The sequence below is a fragment of the Brachyistius frenatus genome, unplaced genomic scaffold (assembly GCF_029030835.1).
Source record: "Brachyistius frenatus isolate BFR_SWC_R1_liver_20210118 unplaced genomic scaffold, ASM2903083v1 Contig_14, whole genome shotgun sequence".
NCBI lineage: Eukaryota > Metazoa > Chordata > Actinopteri > Embiotocidae > Brachyistius > Brachyistius frenatus.
Window position 1 is genome coordinate 4,545,206 of NW_027210613.1, and position 23,701 is coordinate 4,568,906.

Sequence of the window (23,701 nt, forward strand, 5' to 3'; positions counted from 1 at the left end):
CTGACGGCTTTACTCTGCTCTCCTCTGGTCATCCAGCTGCAACCACGGGTCAGCCAACCAGCGGCCAACGCACGGCTGCTACTCACTGCCTCCTCGGACAAAGGGCTGGCATCTACCTTTTGTGGAATCCAGTAAACTGGCTTCTTCTCTGGCCCCTCCTGAATCTCCAAAGTCATCAACCCTGAAACCGGGCATTTCCATTTCGCTAGCATCCACCCCAAGCTCCATGTTTCTTGGGTCAAGCCAGTGACGTAGAGCCTTAATATTCCGGCCCTGTTTTGACTATCTGTTCTGACCTTTTGCCTGTTTTGTGGACCTTGATCTCTGTTCTGCCCTTTTGGTTTAATTATCTAGTTTGTACCTTTGTTTTTTGAATCTTCAGAAAAGTACATACGACCTTTTAACTGCCCCAATTCTGTGTCCTCATTTGGGTCTGTGCATTTTAACTGAGTCCTGAGAATTAACCTGAAAACTATATTTGTACAACAACGCAAACTGTCACAAAATATAAAACGGCATCCCCTTGACGAAAAAACTTTCCCTTGACAAAAAAAACAAACAAAAAAAACGGTTAAAATTCATCCCTAAAATACTGAAGCTAAATAACACACTGCTGAAGGAAGCAGGCAGAGAGTTGCATGTTGAAGACATGTCCGAACATGTGTAGACATGTTACCAGCTGTGGGAGCTCGTGTCTGCAACCAATACCGTTCAACCAGATTCTGTGTTCTTACTTGCCAACAGAAATGATTCTGTGTTTCGAACCGCAGGCTGTGAAAGCGTCTACTCCCTATGATCACAACATTTAGGACACTGCACATGTTTTTTTTCCAACCTCTTTCTTTGTAATTTTTCTTCTTACTACTTTCCTTTGTCTTCTGAAGTTTCACTGACTCATTTCTCTTTTTGGTGTTACACCTGAATTCTGTTCTTCACTTTCTGTCATCTTCTGCAGAATATCTTCTCTTTTCCTCCTCTGTATTTTTCCCTTTCAGTATTTGCAACGTGTCAGTCTCGCCTATCCTGTCAAAGCAGCGCCGCACAAAAAAAGAAGGTCCCTTAATTTACTGATGCTGTACAACACTGATAAATCCAAATCATAAGACAGTACACACTCCATGGGACAATAAATGAATATTCTCAAATATTAAAACATAATCTGAAACGTTATCTTCACTCATGCTGTGAGAGCTACCATCATTACCTCATATTAGAGGTGAGAAATTGTACGAACTAATATTTATTCTTTACCCGTGTATATTTTTCCTGTTTCTCTCCAAAGTACATTTTCTAAGAAACATAACTGTTTTTGTTTGTTTTATCCCATTTATTTGAAAAGAAAAAAGCTGCAGCCTGTTCAGGGTTGCAGTGTGTTCAAGTCATGGAGATGCCAACAATTTCTTCACACTAAATTCGCCAATAGCATTCATCAATAGCTTAGTGGAATAAAAGCAGATACGACAAACATACAGTCCGCGCTTTACTCGTGCGTTCATTACAGAAAATGGACACCGCTCACTGCAGGTCCGTCAACAAGGTACTCAAAATGTTTTCATATGTGGGGAAGAACCATAAAACAGTTCATCATACACTGTGGAACAGCAAAAAACTAAAATACCGTAAAAAAAAATATGTTGCACTTCAAATGATTTTGTTTAATGTTCATGATAGTTTTGAATAGCTAAACTCCCAATAAAATCCAATATTTGTCATGTTTTTTTGTTTTTTTTAACGGAAAACACAGAACCCTTCATTCTTAATTTAGAAATAAAGTCTCTTCTCCATCAAAAGAAAAGTAAATTGAGGCTGTAAAGTTGCACAAGTAGTGACCCGACACCTGCTTGGTTTGGTTGACAATGCTAGCTCCCATCCCACTTACCTGATTTGCATATTGCACAAGAACATGCCATCTGATAACACTCAACACAAAACATACAAAATGAGTAGACAAGGACTCATTATTTGAATAGTATGTCGGATGCGGATCAGATTGTACTCAAATTCTGCAGGTCGTAACAACCTCTAACATTAAAACTTTTAAAAAGAGCATAAAGTTTGAAAAAGTTTAGAATTTAAAATCTCAAAGGACTGTAATCAACGTAAGAATTTCTGATTTCTGAACTGTTGTATAATGATTTATGAGATTTCACAAAACAGAATACACCTATTGACAGACACTGACTTTTATCCTTTCCTCATTCTCTAACTTTTTCTAAAGCAAAAAACATCCCCTTAGTATTTGTACATAAAGCAGCACATTTTATTAGACTTTTGTTGGCACATGAATGCATGAAGTCGCTGCCAATATTTTTGGTAGCGGAGTTGTTGGCTTCCTATTATACTGTAATTTTGCAAAGTGAATTGAATCGAGATGTGTTTTTAAAGTGAAATTATGATGTTCATAAGGGCATAAAGGCTTTTTGAAAGAGGAAGATACAAGGCTTTGACAACATCAACAAAAACTATTAGCTTTCTGACTGAGTCAAATGATGGCGCATTAAAAAGGGAAGATGTGTGTTTTAATAGTGAACATGATGGAGAATTATTTACAAACTGCACTGGGACAAAATAGAGGTTGTTTATCAAGGGGCAAGGCCATGCACAACCTGAAGCACAAAGAGAGAGTTGGAGTTTAAAGAGTTGGAGGGAATATTTCCTAGAGGACATATGCAATAGTTTCCCGCATTTGCAAAACATTTCTCTGAGGATGTGCCTGTGTGTGTTTGCGATTGTTTGTGTAAGTACGCTTGTGTGCATCAGCTGTCTCCCCTGTAGCCCTTCCATGTCACCCAACACCAGGGACTCGTGGCTGTGGCTACGGGTGGTCCACTATGTGAGAACTGCTTCCTGCAGGGGGTGTGAAGAGACCCCCTGATGGTATCAAAATATATACCACAGAGGGACGGGGACAGACACACACACACACACACACACACACACACACACACACACACACACACACACACACACACACACACACACACACACACACACACACACACACACACACACACACACACACACACACACACACTACGCAGGGCTGCAAATTGTACTCAGAGGATGTGGGTGTTGTTTTGCAGAATGTCTGCAGAATATAGGCAGTTTCTTTCCGAACGTCTATCATTCCTTTCAGTTCCCAAGACAAGAGTGAATATGACTGATTCAACTTGTTTATCTCGACACCCCTGGACAACGTGTCTCTTGGTCAAATATACAATAGCTCCAAAAACAAGGAAATTCTACCCCATTTTACTTTTAAAACTATTATCTCTGTGTTGTTTGAGTAGTCCCACAGGCCTGTCTAAGTAATTAGGTACAACTAATAAGTGACTGAATGCATAAATATTTGTTTTTGCATTTGTGCCTCAAGCCTTCAAACTGGCACACACTATATCAGCATTAAAACAGCTAGAATCCCAGTTGATGAATTATTTCTACATATCATGAGACAACCTCATCATACCATGGATCATTTAAAATTAATTTACAAATGAAGAATAAATAAATACAGATGCATTTAACTTCAGGGCTAACGTTTTGCTGCTGGCTCTCTCTATTCATTCAGCTAAATGGGAAATAAATGAGTTGCTGATGATATGTGCTTTGTGGAATGAACTGGGGTTTAGCCTTTTCATAAGCAATGCTATTATTTATCTATCTGAATGCAGAGAAGCTAATAGTGATTGAACATCAGGCAGTAAACGAAGTGAGAGAAGGAGAAAGTCAGAAGAGTTACCCACAGAAACTGAGACTGAGAAAGACATAAAGAGTAAACACACAAAAAAATAATGTAAGCGGAAGGCTAAAAGGAGGCCGACAAAGACAAAAATGTGATTAAGTAAAAGGGATATACACAAAATTCTAAGACGGGAAAACTGATTCGGACCGAATTGAAAGCTCAGGATGAGAGGAAGATGGAACGGACTGAAAATGAGGGAAGCTCAAAGACGAAGAAGCCCTAAAGACAGAGTGAGCAAGAGCAGAGTGAGGAAAGAAAGAGTAAAAGACACATACAGTGGGTACGGAAAGTATTCAGACCCCTTTAAATTTTTCACTCTTTGTTTCATTGCAGCATTTGCTAAAATCAAAAAAGTTCATTTTATTTCTCATTAATGTACACTCAGCACCCCATCTTGACAGAAAAAAACAGAAATGTAGAAATTTGTGCAAATTTATTAAAAAAGAAAAACTGAAATATCACATGGTCATAAGTATTCAGACCCTTTGCTCAGTATTGAGTAGAAGCATCCTTTTGAGCTAGTACAGCCATGAGTCTTCTTGGGAATGATGCAACAAGCTTTTCACACCTGGATTTGGGGATCCTCTGCCATTCTTCCTTGCAGATCCTCTCCAGTTCCGTCAGGTTGGATGGTGAACGTTGGTGGACAGCCATTTTCAGGTCTCTCCAGAGATGCTCAATTGGGTTTAGGTCAGGGCTCTGGCTGGGCCAGTCAAGAATGGTCACAGAGTTGTTCCGAAGCCACTCCTTTGTTATTTTAGCTGTGTGCTTAGGGTCATTGTCTTGTTGGAAGGTGAACCTTCGGCCCAGTCTGAGGTCCAGAGCACTCTGGAAGAGGTTTTCTTCCAGGATATCTCTGTACTTGGCCGCATTCATCTTTCCTTCAATTGTAACCAGTCGTCCTGTCCCTGCAGCTGAAAAACAACCCCATAGCATGATGCTGCCACCACCATGTTTCACTGTTGGGATTGTATTGGGCAGGTGATGAGCAGTGCCTGGTTTTCTCCACACATACCGCTTAGAATTAACGCCAAAAAGTTCAATCTTGGTCTCATCAGACCAGAGAATCTTATTTCTCATAGTCTGGGAGTCCTTCATGTGTTTTTTGGCAAACTCTATGCGGGCTTTCATATGTCTTGCACTGAGGAGAGGCTTCTGTCGGGCCACTCTGCCATAAAGCCCCGACTGGTGGAGGGCTGCAGTGATAGTTGACTTTGTGGAACTTTCTCCTATCTCCCTACTGCATCTCTGGAGCTCAGCCACAGTGATCTTTGGGTTCTTCTTTACCGCTCTCACCAAGGCTCTTCTCCCACGATTGCTCAGTTTGGCTGGACGGCCAGGTCTAGGAAGAGTTCTGGTCATCCCAAACTTCTTCCATTTAAGGATTATGGAGGCCACTGTGCTCTTAGGAACCTTGAGTGCTGCAGAAATTATTTTGTAACCTTGGCCAGATCTGTGCCTTGCCACAATTCTGTCTCTGAGCTCCTTGGACAGTTCCTTCGACCTCATGATTCTCATTTGCTCTGACATGCACTGTGAGCTGTAAGGTCTTATATAGACAGGTGTGTGCCTTTCCTAATCAAGTCCAATCAGTTTAATTAAACACAGTTGGACTCCAATGAAGGAGTAGAACCATCTCAAGGAGGATCAGAAGAAATGGACAGCATGTGAGTTAAATATGAGTGTCACAGCAAAGGGTCTGAATACGTATGACCATGTGATATTTCAGTTTTTCTTTTTTAATAAATTTGCACAAATTTCTACATTTCTGTTTTTTTCTGTCAAGATGGGGTGCTGAGTGTACATCAATGAGAAATAAAATGAACTTTTTTGATTTTAGCAAATGGCTGCAATGAAACAAAGAGTGAAAAATTTAAAGGGGTCTGAATACTTTCCGTACCCACTGTACAACCATCATGGGGAGTGAAAAGATGTATTCAGACAGAAAAACACACAAAAAAGAGCATTAGTTGAGCAGCTCTAAAATATTTTAGACTGAGCAGGAACAAATAATCTAAATATCTGTTTGACTTTCAACTTCTGTCGGCCTTCAGCTACCCTAACACTTTTCAGGGGGCTTTCCTCATGAAAAAAAACAACAACCAAAAAGGCTTCCTTTGTATGATTGCAAAAATGTGTAAGATTCTGCCAGATTGTTGGTACGTTATTAAGAACTATTTTAACAACGTAAAACTGTTAATTCTTTCTTATTTTCCTTTGCTTGTCAGGCTTTCATTAGACTCCCTCTTTTGATTTATTTTTCTCTTACAGGTAATGAGTTGTGTTGATTGCAACATTAAAGGTAGGTTAAAGTTAATTACAGGTAGACTAACCAATTAACTGTGATGTGTGTGTTAAATGTGTATACAGGTGATGTGTTTAAGAGTCTGTGAGGGCAGTATCTTTGGAAACTGAGAACAGAGAAAAATGTGTTCACCTTTTGCTTGAATGGCAGATGATTACAAGGATCAAATCAAAATAATTTGTCTTCAAACCAAGTATAGACATGATTATACATGTATTAACTATATCGTCTGTTAGCAGCTTACAGTGGCTCAAACAGATTGTTTATATCTGTGCTGAAAGAAACAGAAGAAACAAAGCTGTTACTCCATGAAGGCAAATGTTCCTGTGAAACATTTCAAAATCTCTCAGTTTAGTAACTAAAATATAAACTAGGAGTACAGCTACAAAATGAGTCTGCACAAAATTTGACACTTTTAACTCAATCAACAAAATATTACATTGTAGTACATTAGTCATGCAGGTGCATGACTAATTCAACACGGTATAATGTAATAATAGCCTGTTGTGGAACTCATCAGTCAACTTCAAACTCCACTCAATAGTTTCTTCATAAATAATTGATCGAATGCTCACTCACTCAGAGCTCTCTTTTTTTTTGGTTGGATGTCCCACGACTGCTCTCCTTACTATCATCATGATCTGCAGGCAGCTGTTTTCAGCCATAGCAACAAAAAAAACACTAATGTGAGTGCCTCTGATGGACACTGAGATGCACTTATACAGCTACAGAGCATAATACTTCCCTCTAGTTAAAGGGGGGAAACTTTGAATATGATCTTTCCCAGATAGGCCTGAATTTAACTCCAAATGACTGTTTCTTTCTGTCTGTTGGAAGTTTGATGAAGAACACGTTTTGCTATCAGGTCTGCCATTTCTTATGAAATAATATGTCAATATTGTGTTTACAAGTTGTTTTGCAACCCAGAACTGGGCAAAAAAGCAAAACAATGAATGCCGATTTAACAAAGAATAAAGTTATCTGCAGTCGCAAATTCCAAATAAGGGTTAGTTGTAAAGACACAAAAAGGCTGTTTTTGGATTGGATTTTGATAAACGTAAGCATGCCGTCTTGTGTGAATTTAACATACTGTATGTATCTGGAATATGTTTACCGCCCTGACAGACACCCACAAAATGTCCTTATACTGTGCTACTATATGCCACTTAATACCAAACTGTTTTTTTTTGTCATCAACCTTTCACTGATCTAAAGCAGTCATCCCACTCAGAAATCCACACGGGAGAAATGTGCCACATGGCAGTAACTTTAATCCCTGAGGGTATCAAAAGGGCTTTTGTTTTGTGGCACTGCCAAAAAGCTGAAAGCGTTTCAACAAGGAACTGTGCAGATTAAACAGCCCAATTAATCTCACCTTCTCCAGCCTGCCAAACTCCCAAGTCTAGACTTCAAAGCACACAATTTGAAGTCTTGAGCCACTTGTAGCTTTTTTTCTTTGTTCATTTTTGCGCTGGAGTGTGTATGTCTATCATGACTCATGTGAGGCTTCTGGCAACAACCTTGTGGTTTCCATAGGATGCCTTGTGTTCCAAGTAAACTTCAGATGAATATGTTTTAACTTGGGAGAGAAATTAGGTGGACATAAGTCCTGATGCAAAGACTAAGGACTTCATTCACAACTCAAATTATCCTCAGTATCCTTGTTTAAAGAGACATATGTGGAATGCCAGTGTGATGGGCAACCAGAGCAAAATGACAGGATGGAAAATGAGAAAGAAAAAGATAGGAGCAACTATTGGAAAGGAAACTAGTGACTGAAGCAGAAATAAGGGAAACGTGTGGGACATAGAAAAAACATTAAGAGTAAGAGATATATATTTTATTTTGATAAAAAATATTATCTGATGATATGGCTAGACAAAAATCAGAAAATTGCATTATTTTTTATTTTGTTTTGTATAATATATTTAATAATATGCTACAATCAATCTTTATTGACAACGTTGGCACATACAGGAAGGGTTGCAGGAATACTGAAAGAAAGATCGCAAAACAATAATTGTAAGATTGTGTTATTGAGCGGGAAATTATTCTAATTATTTACAAGGCTACAATAACAAAGGAGAGAGTGTCATGTATTTTGTATCTTTTGCGTCTCCCATGGACTAACAAGGGGGAAGTTGGTATGTAAACAACAGAGCAGTAGTATGCTGAACAGCTTGGGAAAGGGAACACGAAGACACACACATTTTGGGAGGAAGAACTAAAAAGCCAAACGTGAGTCAGAGGACTTGCAGCAGTTAAACATTTTAACAGGCACAAACCAAGTGTGTGTGTGTGAGAGAGAGAGAGAGAGAGAGAGAGAGAGTGTGTGTGTGTGTGTGTGTGTGTGTGTGTGTGTGTGTGTGTGTGTGTGTGTGTGTGTGTGTGTGTGTGTGTGTGTGTGTGTGTGTGTGTGTGTCTGTCTGTCTGTGTGTGCGTAAAGCCATACCATACAGACAACAACAAGGCCAGGAAGCCGAGCACATGGTCAAAGTCTTAATCTAAGAGTCCTACTGCCACCTACTGATTGAACGGGGAACTGCTCTCCCCTCCCCCACACAGTATTGTGCAGCAGCAGAATATAGTAGTACAGGCAGGCTTCAGGTGTGAGAGACAGAGAGGATGAAAATAAAATAAATTACACATGGCGCAGAGGGTGTACGAGGCAAATACAGCATGTCATTAAAGGAAAGAGAAGTGAGAAAGGGGAAGGGGAAGAAACATGTTTTTGGGACAGAGGAACTAAAATAAAACTCTGAAATGGTCAGCGCCCCAACAGCAATTTTAAAATATGTAATATCTTAATCTGTTGCTCTAAGGACACTTTTTGCTCCTTTCACCTGTTTGAATTTCTTCAGGCTTCATGCTGTTGCGTTCTCAGAATAAATTTACTGCATTTGCTCAATTGTTTCACTATTACGATGCACTGATAATAAAAAAATAATCTCTCTTCCTGTTAGTAAAAAAAAATAAAAAAAAAAATCCTAAAAACAAATTTAAGCTATAATTGTTATTGGCACTAGTATACAGTATGTTTCACATTAAAATATAGTGGAACTTTTATGGGGAAACGATTTGGTACATTGTTGATGTAAGTCTTAAATTATAGGTAAGACTGTCCATAGGGATACAGTAAGACACATGAACAGTGTAAACAGAGAGATGTTCACACGTATGGCAATAAAGAGAAGTAAAAACGATGTGTAAAACGTCATGTATATTGCACATTAAGTAGTAGTAACAGAAGAATCTGAAGAGCCTTCAGCAGCACGAAGGTAAAAAGAAACTCGGTGGAAACACAGCAGGACTATGACGTATAAAGGTTTTGAAATATTTTGATATGCTGAAGTGAAGGGAGAAGGGAGGTGTGGACACAAGTTCACAGAGGACAGAGCAGATGGTGTCTGCTGGACTTACACAATCACACACACACACACACACACACACACACACACACACACACACACACACACACACACACACACACACACACACACACACACACACACACACACACACAGCACACTGGTGACATAATAGCAGCATGCCAGGTGTGCGGTTGGTGGCCTGCAGTCTGGCATTGACTGTGTGTGTGTGTGTGTGTGTGTGTGTGTGTGTGTGTGTGTGTGTGTGTGTGTGTGTGTGTGTGCGCGAGCGCGCTTGTGTGTATGTGCTCTCTTTGTGTGAAAGGGGCCCCCTATTCACTGCTCTCTGCTGCCAGCTTGGCACTAAATCACAGGACAAGACGGGACACGCGTGCACACCAACACACACACACGCGTGCACACACACACACCACCCTCTGCTGTCTTTTTGTCCGGCTCAGAGAGAGAATTAAAAGAGGTCAAACAAGAAGACAGCGGCAGAGACGCAAGTGAAGGGCAACAGCCGCTTCGCCGGACTTCTTGAGCAAAAGGTAAAAATGATTTTTAATATGGTAAAGAACTGAGGCAAGAAAAGAAGAACATAATTGCCCTTCCTCTTCTTTACAGTCTCAGCAGCTCTCACTTTGTCAAATTGAGAATACGCACAGAGACACACCGACATAAACAGCATCATGTCCATGCATAATGAGTAGCAGTAGAGGTAAGTCTACAGCTGGGTTGTCCAAAGCTTGTCTGAAGAGACTGCCAAGGGGGAAAGTGTGTGTGTGTGTGTGTGTGTGTGTGTGTGTGTGTGTGTGTGTGTGTGTGTGTGTGTGTGTGTGTGTGTGTGTGTGTGTGTGCGTGTGTGTAAACATCAGACAAAGCAATGATCTGACTGGCTCTTCAGTGTCTTATCCTGATAATCAAATAAATTAACTTAATCGTCTTTCTTGCCATTTTCATATCTACTAATTTCATAGCAACAAAAGCACAGGTGGAACTAATAACATGGCTCACTTCCATTTTGGCATCCCAGTAAGCTCTGCCACTAGCAGGAACAATACAAGGCCCTGAAACTGGAACATCTAAATTTAATGCAGCAATGATTAGCATTATTAATTACACCTGTGTTTCACAAGTCAAAATGTGAACTGTGATTAAGGCCAACTGAACTGATTTACAGAGGCTGACTATAGAGCAAGTATAAGCTCATATACCAACCCAGTATCATGGCGCGTGAAATAGACGGACAGCAAAACGTGAAATACTCACGCTTTGCGCTGACTAGGCGTGTGACCAAGGACCTGCCACAGAGGCAACAAAGGATACTTGTTGGCGATATTAGGAGGCCTGGTGGCTTTACTCACAGTGTAAAAAGTTAATGCCACAGATTTTCCATCGTAACTGGTCATTTCACAAGCTCTCACACTCTGCTTAATATGTGCGTAAACCACTGTCACCGGAGTACAAAGGAGCTTTCCTGATTTTGTTGGATTTATTTATTTCGCTTGGGCAGAAACCTGTCCTCTGTGCAAACCATTAACTTGGATGTTTATCAAAATGTATGACGTGCATTTGTTTTTGTTTTTTTCTGCTTCCCAGTTCAAATTTGGCTTGTCCCAGTGGAAAAAAAGATGTTGCGCTTCACCCACAGAGCTATACATCTGTTGCACTGCAAGAGTCATGCTCAGCCCATAAAACTGCACAGCGACACCTAACAATGGCGAACAACAATTAAGCCAACAAAACGTACGACTTCTTGAACTTTTGTCGTCGTGACGTACATTTGAACTCCGGTGAATGCGCGCATATGTGTTTGAAGTCTGTTCTGAGTTTATTGGCTGTACAAAAACCAGATTGTGAAAAACGGTTGCCGGCGTCAAAACTATCTCTCAGCGAGAGCACACGTGGAGAAACCTCTGCCTGTGTGAAAAAATATCCACAAGTTATCGGCCTGGAAGCAATTCAGAAAATCCATTTTTAGCTTCTCCACGAGAGCTTTCCCAGAGGATAATAAATTTGACTTCCTCCACTACAGGAAATTTTTGTTAGCGTTTGCATGCTCAGCGGTTTTCCACATGAGCTTTCCAATACACAGTACTTTGGTGCCTCAACTCAGATCAATGTTCTCCTATCAATATTTCAGGACTCTGCTTGTCTGCCTGCAGTTTGAGTTTTCTTTTATTCTTCTTACCTCCATCTAGTTTATCTTAATGAAGAGCATGATTTAAATCCCGTGCAGATCTGTGTCTGTATGCAGAGAAAATATTTGATAAAATGAACAGCGACTGAACATGCACACGTTCCCATCTGTTTTGACCCTGTAAATCTGTCAAATCTACAGCCTTTTCTTTGCTGTTGTTATGACCGACCGTCCCCACGGGGTTCATTTACCTTTCTTGTGATCTAATTAAAGGTGTAATTCAAATGTAGTGAACTTTAATTTGATCCCCGCACCTGGATGAGCCACTCACCCACAGAGGATTGTTCCTGGAGAACTCTGGCAGCCTTGCCTGTCCGTGTGTCACGTAGCCGCAGCAGCAGAGGTAAACAGAAGCTGACACCTGTCACAGATGTTGGCACTAGCCAACAAGCTAGCCCACATATCTGTCTGTCTATCTGGGACTATTTGTCACATGTCATCCAACTGGAGCCAAGAAACTAAGCGGTGTCATTTCTGCTAATATCCGTGTTCAACAGCAGTCATGTGGAAACGAGAAAAAAGGCAGATGATATCTGTGAACATTAGTTTGTATATTTGCTCGTGTAAAAAAGGACTTGTGGTGTCAAAGTTAACAAGATGACTCTGGAAGTTGAATTATACTCTCAGTTTCATGTGAAAAAGGTGGTTCCCGTGTACCGTGTTGCCATCCAGCCATTATATTGCATTTCAGGGTTTTGCTTGGACTCCAGTGCATCGTACATTTTTTGCATAAGAGAGAAAAGCACCAGCTGTCAGTTCTAGAAATAAGCACTATCCGTGATAGGTTACAGTTGTGTGATTTCATTATGCCAGAGCGAGCTGGAGCCCAAAATTCAAGCGGTGTCGTGACTGCCGAGACACATGTCACACACTAATGTTGTGTGTCATGTGGGAATGATAGCAGTGTGTCTGTATTCATAAAGTGTCATGTCCTGTTTTAGATAGGGCCATTTTAAAAAACACCCTATTGACAGTTTAAAATGACAAGGCGTCAGCCACAGCGGGGAATTAAGGACTACAACAAAAATAGAGTTCCCTTTCTCTACATCGCCCCGCAACCTCACTCTGTCTGACTGGCTCCTTGTCTCCCATCACGCTTCTGTGTGCCAGGTTTCAGTGCTTAAAGCTCTTTAAAGATGTTTTTAAGTCTGCCGTTAATATATATGAGAAAGAAAAACTAGAGATACTGCCTTGCAGTTGTATGCCTTAGACTACCAGTCAATTTGCAGTGTTCCTCCACGTCTGTCCAGACGTTTATAATATATGTCCTGAAGACTTAAAAGGATTCACATGCTTGGCCAATAAAGCTGATTCTGATCAAACACAAAGTTGTATCAAATATAGATGTTCAAATTAAAAAAAAAAAAAAAGATGTTTCTCACACACATCGTCAACCAAACAGCACAGAAGACATACAATCATTAAAGTTTCAAGATCCACACCCAAGATTTTTGTCACCAATTCAGGATCCAACCAAATGTAAAATATGGCCACAATCTCCCCTTCTGTTCCTTAGTTATTGCCTTCAATAATGGCCAAAACGTGTTTTTGGAGTACTTTGACGACCAAAATTGAATCAGTCCAAAACTTTTTTTTTTTCTTTTTTACTGTTGCTGCACTATGTGGCCTGTACAGTTCAATTTATAGTATAATGGAACTGAATATTTAATTCAGTAAGTCCATAGACACACACACACACACACACACACACACACACACACACACACACACACACACACACACACACACACATTTAATTATAGGCCTGGTCACGCATTATTCACTGTCATCACATGACCACTAAAGACAGCAACTGGTAGAATTTATTTTAGTTAGTGTTATATTATTCATAATTGAAAATGACCTCTATTACATGATGAGCCTTTTTACCTAACATTTTGGGATTTCCTGCTTTGCCCTGGGGGGTGGGGGGGTTGCAGCCTGTCCTTTGTTATAGAAGGACAGCTTTGATGAGAGACAGGCCTCATCAGAGTCTACCCTGTCAGTTCAGCTAATGCACAAACAAGAGAACTGTTTCAAATACACAATGTCAGCAAAATACCTTCACTAAAACAGTACAAACAAACTATAACCAAACAGAAAAGAATAAAGAAAAATAATCAAAAGAATAAAAAAAAAAAAATCAATTTGCCCAAAATATTTAACGTTTGACTCGTCTATTTTAAAGAAGTCTTTTATAATTTGGAAATTACAGCCTAATTATGCAACTGAGGTTTTAGTTATTGATTGTAATTACGACACACAGTTTATTATAGGTATACGAGTCCAAAATTCTCAAGCTCCTGATTGCCAAAGATGCTGATCTCCAAGAATAGGACAGAAAAATGGAAGACATACAGTAAGGGGATATCAATGGAGTAAGAGCCGAACAGGGCCATGACAGAGACACGCAAGACTAAAGACGGAACAGCAACAGGAGGAAGAGAGAGATGAGAGGAGGGTCAGAAGGACAGAAGGATGATGGCTGCAGAGATATTTGAGTTAAGAGGAGTAGAAGAAAGCAGAGGGTTGTTTACCTTCCAGCTTCTAGATTCACCTCATAGAAAATACTGCCATAATATTATTGAAGATTCCTCTGCTTCTGTTTTGTTTTACACACACACACACACACACACACACACACACACACACACACACACACACACACACACACACACACACACACACACACACACACACACACACACACACACACACACACACACACCTAAAGATACACACTTTCCTACTGACACACAGACCAACCCACATTGAAAAACAGCTCCCAGGATGTGTCTGTCACACACATGAACCCCACCATTCTCCACCCATACAGTCACACACACACACACCCGCAACCTTGTCATTTCCTATGACATACCCAGCCTCTATTACCCGCCTGCATTAACAAACCCCTCTGATGTTCAAAATTATACATTCATACATTTGAATAATTCAGATTATTTTAAAAGCGGTGCACTCACACTCTCTCTTTTTTTTTTTTGTAGATGGAATGAGAGCTATTTACCTCAAATCGCATTTGAATAAATCCCATAAATCCTTTCAAAGTTCCCCGAGATAAACCAATCAAATACCCTCGAAGCTGGTTGACTGGCCAATCAAAATTATCATTCATACTTGCAGCCTATTTTTTTTTTATTCAAAATACATCAAATAGCAAATCAAATTGCTGGGTCTATTTGTAAGGCTCAATTTGTTTGAGATAAGAAAAAGGTGGCTAATCGAGTGAGAGTGGTAGAGAAATGGGGCACCGCTGCACTGCCATAACATAATTCTACACCTAACAAAAATATTTGATGGAGTAAACAGCGAGCCTTTCATTTATAAACATGGTAGATGATTCCATTGGTTTAGAAATATAGAAAAATATACATTAGATGGCAAAAGAGTATGGACATCAAATTGTTCCTGAGATGGAGCCTGCTTATCACACTCGCCAGTGACTGTGTGTATATCGGTTTGTGTGCGTGTGTCTATGAGAAATAATTAAACATGGTCATCATCAGAATCAGGAGACCAGGTTGGGAAACTTACTATTTTAAAGGTTTACAAACTTTGAATAATATTTAATCTTTTGATTTTGACCATATGGACAAAGAAGAACAGTGGATTGAGAGTGAAACCTCATCTCTCTCCTGTCATTGCACATCTCTGTGTCTTTTTTTCCAACTGCCTGTAAATCATAACAGGCAGTAACCTCCCACTTCCTTTTTTTCTGTTTTGAAAACAACAACTAACTGTCTCTGACACTCATGTTTCCTGCCTTGTAACGGATCAGCCTCCCACTCGCCCTAACACACACACGCACACGCACGCACACGCGCACACGCACACACGCGCACACGCACGCACGCACGCACACACACACACACACACACACACACACACACACACACACACACACACACACACACACACACACACACACACACACACGTGCGCACGCACACACGCACTACACCAGTGTGTTTCAGTACATGTTGGTCAATTAACTACTGATTTGATTGGTTGATTTAATAATTCATTTATCTCACGATTATTACCTTGTTTTCATCAAGGCTGTCTCTGAGTATCTGTGGCAGCGCTATGACAGGCAGCTGAACTTTTATTTTATTTCAAGACACTCATACAGGTACCGCAATGTGAGGCACACTGGGTCTTCCCAAAATACCAGTTTGCCCTACATTTCCAACTTCTCTCAAACAAGTATAAAGGGCAGGTGTAATTTCACCCACATCACACACACGTAAAAACACACCAAGGTTCAAGCAGCTGGTGAGTTTGCCCTTGACTGCCCACCCCGTGGCAGTGGCATGGATGCAGCTGTTTTAGAGGGTTCTGGATGGGATTTAGAAAGCCATGTCCTTGTCAAGGGTAACATTTTTTTATTTTTTTTCTATTACCCTGATATACACCGAGGCTGTGTCCACAACAACTATAGCTTTGCTTCCAGGCTCCTTATTCATGTCACTGAGACCACTGCGTTGGCAGTGCAGGTGCTGCTAGCAGCAAAGAAGCCACACCACACAGCAGAGCTCTGTATTATCCAGTCAAATATGTGCAAGCATCTAAACCAGGCAGAATCCCTGGCACCAAGCAGCATCAAGAGAGACGAGCAAAATGTCACCGCTTTCAAACCTGTATTAAGTTTTATAATCGCGTCGCAAAGGTAACACAAATCACAACAAGTAGCTTTAAAAATATGCCGATACTCTGTCCAATACAAAAGTAAGGAAATGGATGACAGCTCCTCGCCAAGCAAACCGGACACTTGTGTTATCAATGTGCGGACTTGCCCTTGACTGACCCGCCTGGGGCTCTAATAGGGGCATGGCCTGCTGTGCAGTTGGGGATTCTGGGAGTGTGCTCTTAAGGAACAGATGCCAGGGCACAACAGCTGTTCCTCTGGCATCGAACTCGAGCCAACTGGCTGGACCCTCTACCCAAGAACAAAAACATCAACATGTGTTACTAAAACCTCCTCTTAACAGGACACATAGACGCACGCAATGCACTGAGGCTAACCACAGGAACACAGTGAATCCAAACTTGACTGGCAACAACACCAAGAAACACACTGAGTCACAGAGTAATAAATCTAATCCCACCACTGTACACTCACCAGCAAACAATATTCGTACTTCAAATTCTATATCAAATAAATCAAGTACACTAATGAGTATATTTGTCCGACGTTTGTAGACCGTTATTGTCATTTAAGTACCGCTTGTAGGATTTTTCAAATGACATATCATATAAACAGCATAATTCAAAGCCAGGTTGTGCTTGTTTGTGTGTGGTAGGGATAATGTACTCACCCTGGAAAGACTGCCTGGTTCTCTCCACCAGCTCCTCGATGGGATAGCTGGCCAGGTCTCCTCTAGCGTGCTTAGTCTTGCAGTAGGTACATGCATTCAGACACCTGGACGGACAGAAACAGACAAGACAAACAGTTCAAGAGAAAGAAAAGGACGTGTTCCTCCAATGTCGACACTGCAAAGAAAAGATTATTCTTCAAATGTCATCAACTGCAGGTCAAAACCGTTTATTGATTTTTGTTTTGTTTTTGTATATTATAACACCACGGCAAAAAGGGCATTTTGAACCACAGATTAAATAGAATAACTTTTTTAATTACGAATATTGTAATATTACATCCTTATTATTAATCCTAAAACAAGAAACTTCATTATTTTCAGTTTTGTTTAAGGTGTTCTTTGTCATTCTGATACTGTTGAAATGTATCACAATATTGTGAAATTTGTAGTAATATAGGACTGTTGTATTAGACTGCATTACTTGTAGCTGAGTGTATCTAATATACTGGAAAATGAGTGTAATTTATAACATCTCAAAATAGATGTTAACTTTAATCAATTAAACTGAGGCGTAAATGTGGGGGGAGATTTAGAAGAACAGAGTAAGTGTACAAATGAATAGCGGAGGCCGTCAAAGGAAAACTATTGAGGCATACTTTGTCAATAGAGCAGAAGAACCAGAAAAGAAAAAAAAAAAGGGTAGTCAAAACTGCCCTTTCTTTCCTAAACTATTTATAAGGACCTAAGCTAATTCCAAAATGACCGTGGACAGCTGTCTCTCAGACTGAGGCAAGCACTGGAAAGATTGGACTGAATACATTGTTTTGTTTTATAAAAAAAAAGTAGAGAAGCTTAATTCAAATTGACCATGAAAGGAAGGGAGTAAGACAATGAGGCAGAAAACTAAGAAACAAAATACGCAGAAAAAAAGAAAAGGAAGAATAGAGCAGATCCAGACGCATGGCAGGGCATAAACTCAAGGGGAGTCTTTGTTTACGATGAAGGGGACTTTTCTTCAAGCGCTGTGTGTAAATCATTACTGAAAAGCCACTATTAACAGCATTTACTGCATTCATGTTTCATTTCTGATCTCTGTTCATCTCTGTTTCCACACTAGTCTCTATTTTGTCTTAAATCTCTTGGAACATCTTTGGTTAGTGGCAGGTCCCCGCTCGTGGGAGAGTATGAGCTAAACGCTACGGCATCCCATAAGCAGACAACTGCATGTCAAATGGTGTTTCCACTAAAGACCTAAGCTAACCCAACTATGACTAATGATGGACCACAGTCCAGCTATTCATAAAGAAAACAACATGACTCTCTATTAACACAGCACTACAAATGGAAGCTTCTGACACAAACAACACATCAAAAGCCCCAGTTCCTCTTTAATACAAAGTTAAAATTGGTTTGCTGCGGTATCTATACTCTTCACAGCAATGACAAAAACATCTTACTAAAGATTAATAAGCATCAAATGCTGTGATGTACGGCAGCTAGAATGTGACTATGAAATGAGACTGCTGCAGATAACAAGCATAAACCCTGTATCTGTCCGTGACAGACTCGTGGCGAAATAACAGGGATTCCCCAGAAACTCGACACAAACAAGCCAAACAATGCACAACGATTGCCGGAGCAGAGATACAAGTGTTTGCGTAATAAGAAGTTGGGTCATGTAGATTCCATATTATTCCAGAAGAGCAGTTTACAAAAGAATAACCATTTTTCCCAATTACTAGTCGTAGAATGATGTCTGTCATATTGATATATCGTGTAAGGCAGTGTTGAGATGATCAGTGTATCCATATAGTTTCCACCACCCAGTGAGTGAAGTCTTGAAGCAACTCTGGAAGGAATAGGAAGAGACATTAAAGATCAAACTGAGAAAAGCACATTAGACAAAGTTACTTCTCTGAATGCGACATTGTGGCTCAAAGATTTGTTTTATTTCATGAAGTCCAAATACAAAAAAACCTTCCCTTTAAATATATTTCTCAGTGGACAAATGTGTTGCCTGTATGTCCTTCTACACAGCGGCGCCTGGTGATAAAACATGTTTGTTTTTGTTTGTTTTTTTTTTTGGGGGGGGGGGGGGGGGGCAAACAAACTTCAGCCAAGCCCAAAAACAAAATCCAAAAACAACAACACACTAATGTTGCCTTCCAGTAGCACTACTTGAATACAAATGTTGCCCTCCTCTCCTTCGAGCCTGTCAATTTCTTAATGACTCTCTGGTTAAAGTCAGTCATCTCAGTCACCAGCTTCTTTCCCATTGACAGCATGGCCAGTGTGTCTCCACCCGGAGCTGTGTGCACTGAGGAAGTGGGGATTTGTGTGTAGCTGCCCTGATGTGTGCGCACACAGCTGGTGTCTGTTAGAAGCATTCATCAACACAGATATCGACGCAATTGGTCGATGATCCTCGTACTCTTCTGAAGTACATTATCCGTACCGGATACTCATCTAAACACCAGACATAACAGAATTTTCTGCAATTCCACTTGAAGTTGCTGACGTCGAGAGTTGTCCAATCACATTAGATAAAGAAACGTGAAACAATACTGATTCGCTGCTGATGAAGGAGGAAATCTGAAATCTGAAAATCTGAAACAACCAGTAGAAGAGCGACCTCAGGTCACATTCATTCACTCTCATTTGGCCGGCGCTCCGCACCAGGAAGTATTTGTATTTACGCAGAAATGAACTAAATACAATTTGTAAACAGTTTTTTTTTTTTTATTGAATGCTCACAGGCGCCGACAGACTGCCAGGTGCATTTCACGAGCAAGTTCTGATTACATAATCAATTTATGTTTTAGATGTTAAAGTAGTATTTTTCTTCTCTCAACGTTGGTGGGGATGGCGCCACGTATTGACAAATCACCACTGCTTCTACAACTAATGGTTCACATTCAGAAACTGCAGCCTGCTCACATCAGAGTGATGAAGTTTCACCACAGTCAACTACTGAGCATTATCACAGTGATTCTTTGTAAAAAATAATTTAAAAAAAAAATAATAAAAAAAAAATCAACTGATCTATGAAGATAAATAATCAAAACAAGTCATCCTCCCAGTGATGACAGGGTACCCTACTTCTATTGCGTTTACTGGACCATGTAACAACTTGCCCACTGGAACACCTGCTACAATATATTTATAATCATTTTGAAATGCAATCTAAATAGCAGGGGCTTTTTTTAACGTCACAAAACCCCAAAACTGGAAAAGAAGAGAGTATAAAGCTATCCATCATCTATTCATCCATTTCTCCAGCTCAGGGTGTAGCTTATCCTCACTGAGGGCACTAAAGATGGCAGCTAGGTCACAGGACCATAGCTGTGGAGAAAACACAGACAGATGGGACCCTATGTGTGCGCGCGCACACACACACACACACACACACACACACACACACACACACACACACACACACACACACACACACACACACACACACACACACACACACACACACACACACACACACACGCACACCACCAGGGGGTCCATCCATCTTAATGTGATCAGGCCCAGCTGAGTGGATCACACCAACATTAATCTCAAGAGACAGTCAGTGGCCTGCTTGGGTGTCTGTGTGTGTATTTGCATCAATTATGTGTGTGTGTGTGTGTGTGTGTGTGTGTGTGTGTGTGTGTGTGTGTGTGTGTGTGTGTGTGTGTGTGTGTGCGCGCGCGCTGCTGAACATTTGTCTAGTATCACAACAACGCATTAGCAGTTTCAACTCCTCCATTAGCCTAAACAGACTGTGACAACTAGTCAGCACCTTCAGACTAACAGTGAGTGAAGGACAGGAGCACAGTCACTCTGTCTGAGGCACACGTTTGCTTTGAATTTGAGAAGATTAGAATTATCGTTTCACTTCATTGTATTCAGCCCAGCAACAGTAAAATGAACCAGGCTGTTGATGCTAAACGCAGCGGCGTCTATAACTTCCAGCGGTGTAAAGGAGAAGCACTTCCAGACTTAAAACCAAACATTTCTCCTCCTTATCAGCCTCCATCCTTTCCCTACTTTGTATCTGTCCCCTCTCCCTCCTTTTTTCATCCCAGTTAATTAAACCACAGAGGTAGCTGCTGTACCTGACAACAGTATAGTTCATCAATGTGTTGCAATGAGAAAGGCTACCTCCCCAGTGTGTGTGTAACTGAGTCTAAGGGAGACCATTGTGCCGTTGCAGCCTTGAAAAGGTAACAAAGAACGGAAAGCCCTGAGGTTCCTCTATACATTTGTAAACCTCCCTCGACATACACACAAAAACAGTATAGTTCCCTTTAGAGCGGCTTCCTTGTGTAGGATCTTGAAGTCACAGACTGGGAGAGAGTTGAGCAGGAAAACGTTTTCTCAATGATAAGCATTTAGGACGCATTAATTAGAAAACTGCTCTGTGCATAAACAAATTGGGCCATCGGTGCATTTACACGGGACTGTACGTGCGTTCGTGGGGATGCATTGTGGCAGCTTCAAAATGTAATTATGAAAACAAAGCTTAAACTGTGAGGGGAAATCTGAGCGATTTGCAAAACTGTAAAGGAAGATTATCCTCAGCGCTTATTGTCGAGACTGGGAGACGGGTGAAGTGGGTATATGAGCAAACAAAAACTTAGAACTGCTATTGTACGACTGAACAATGCATCAAGCCTCTAAGTTTGCTGTTAGGGTCATCGCAAAGTCAAAGTGGAGGTGGCACAATGATATGGAGTCAAAGAACAAAGAGTGCTGACACAATGGAGTGAAGACCTATTAGGAGCAAAGAATAGAGGACGATTAGTAATTCAGGAAAAGACTTGCAGTTAAAATTGCTCTTGTTTGACTTGAATACAGGCAATATTCCTCATATCTTATATACTGTATTATTAGGAGCTCTAGTATTAAAACCATGATCACGGTTTGGGATTAAACAGAAATCTCGGCTGGTCGTGAAGCTTAACCAACTCGGCTTTTCAAGCAAATTAGTATTGTGTTTATCAAGTGAAACCAATAGAATCAACAGAAAAGTGAATGAATGGCTTTGACAAAATATGATTTAACAGCTAGGGAAGACAATGAACTGGGTGATAGAAACTTTAACTCACAGTATGTGTAAACAACATTTTCAGTGATGGCCCCCTGACCAGTGAACTGTTGACTCTGACACTCCGGGTCAGACTAAGAATCAAATAAACTCTAGGACTTCTCACCAATATTTCACATAAGGGTTGTTTTACATATTTGTGTGCGAGGCCTGCATGTGCGTTTCCTTTCATCTCCCGTGTGTGTGTGTGTGTGTGTGTGTGTGTGTGTGTGTGTGTGTGTGTGTGTGTGTGTGTGTGTGTGTGTGTGTGTGTGTGTGTGTGTGTGTGTGTGTGTGTATGAGTGTGTGTCCTAATGCAGCTGGGGCCCGTTTCTCTCAGTGTTCAATCCAGCCTTTGTGCCTGACCTCTTGAATTATGTTATTGAGTCTCATGTTCCCAATGCTAGACACAGAAAAAGCTCTGTGTGCGTGCTTTAAATAAAAACGTGTCACATGCCGGCCTTCGTTTTCTGCAGCGACTACAGCAGCTTCGCTTGTTGTTTTGACTGGAAAAAGACAGCACGCGTATGTGTGTGAGAGCATGTGCATTTGTGCGTGAAAACGTGACCGTGTGTCTGCTCTGGGAACCGTGAGCCTTTTCTCAACTTCTTGTTTTGTCTGTGGACAGACCTTGAGACAGTGTTTGTACTAGATCAATCAGCCCATTGTTACTGGACAAGAATGGTATGATGTTTGTTTATTATTGAACCCCCACGCTCAACTGATAAAGTCGGTCAAAGTGGTGGGAGATAGGATCTGTAGTTCGACTTGCAGGCAGGCTGATTCACTGCTTGGTCAGCTAATCACATCACCTGCTGCCTGCCTGTCTGTCTGTCTTTCTGACCCCTCCACTGTGTAAAAGACCGACTGTGAAATCACTTTTCACTGTCAACTGGTCTGAATGTCCGGCTGATGCACTCCTACGCTAGATTAATGATTCTGAGATTCATGAGTCTGAGTGACCTGCTCACAGTGATTTAGTAAGTGACTGAATTACACCTGCTTTCACTGGTGACTTTTTGTCTGTCTGTCTCATTGACTACTTGGCTACTGGGCCAAGTAGATTTAAGTCTTTTGTTAGTTTTAATTAAACCAAGATATTGAAATTTTAAGTGTCAGAAGTTAACAGGATGCTTAAAAAGATCTAAAATCAACTCGTTAGTGTTTTATTGTTACAGATGTGTAAAGTCTCAGTAATCCAACTGAGTCGTCTAACTACTAAGACTAACTGACTACCTGCTTCATAGGGCACATTGAACACATGCCTGTACACATGATCACCGTCCGAGTCGTGTCCCCAGTTAGGTAGAGCATGTGAAGTTACATTATACTATATCACTAACATGTGTGAGAAAACAGTAAAGTTCCATTGCCAAGATGTGTTCTCTTCAAAGGTAAAGGATGGCTCACGGCAGTACAAAATACATCGTCAGCTGATGATGTGGCCTTACTGACTCCGTCGCCTTAGATTCAAAGATGATCTATGAAAACAGTTCCTGTTAAAATCCAGTGGACTGGAGCCAAAACAATAACAAATGTGTCATTGTCCAAATAATTTCACTGAATTGCACGTGTACACATACCCACACACAAAACTACATGCATCGTATCCAATGCCTAACAATACGGTTGATGTCTCTGTCTGGCGACCATTTACCACTCTGAAG

General features: G+C 40.7%; 1 protein-coding gene across 2 annotated transcripts in view; it reads right to left on the reverse strand.

The window, feature by feature from the left end:
* cdkal1 (CDK5 regulatory subunit associated protein 1-like 1) overlaps nucleotides 1-23,701 on the reverse strand; it is a 227,498-nt gene that overhangs the window by 112,102 nt on the left and 91,695 nt on the right. For both annotated transcript variants that reach the window (XM_069693222.1, XM_069693221.1), the window contains exon 8: nucleotides 16,958-17,061. In XM_069693222.1, coding sequence (XP_069549323.1) covers nucleotides 16,958-17,061 — 104 coding nt within the window. The remainder of the gene's footprint in view (nucleotides 1-16,957; nucleotides 17,062-23,701) is intronic.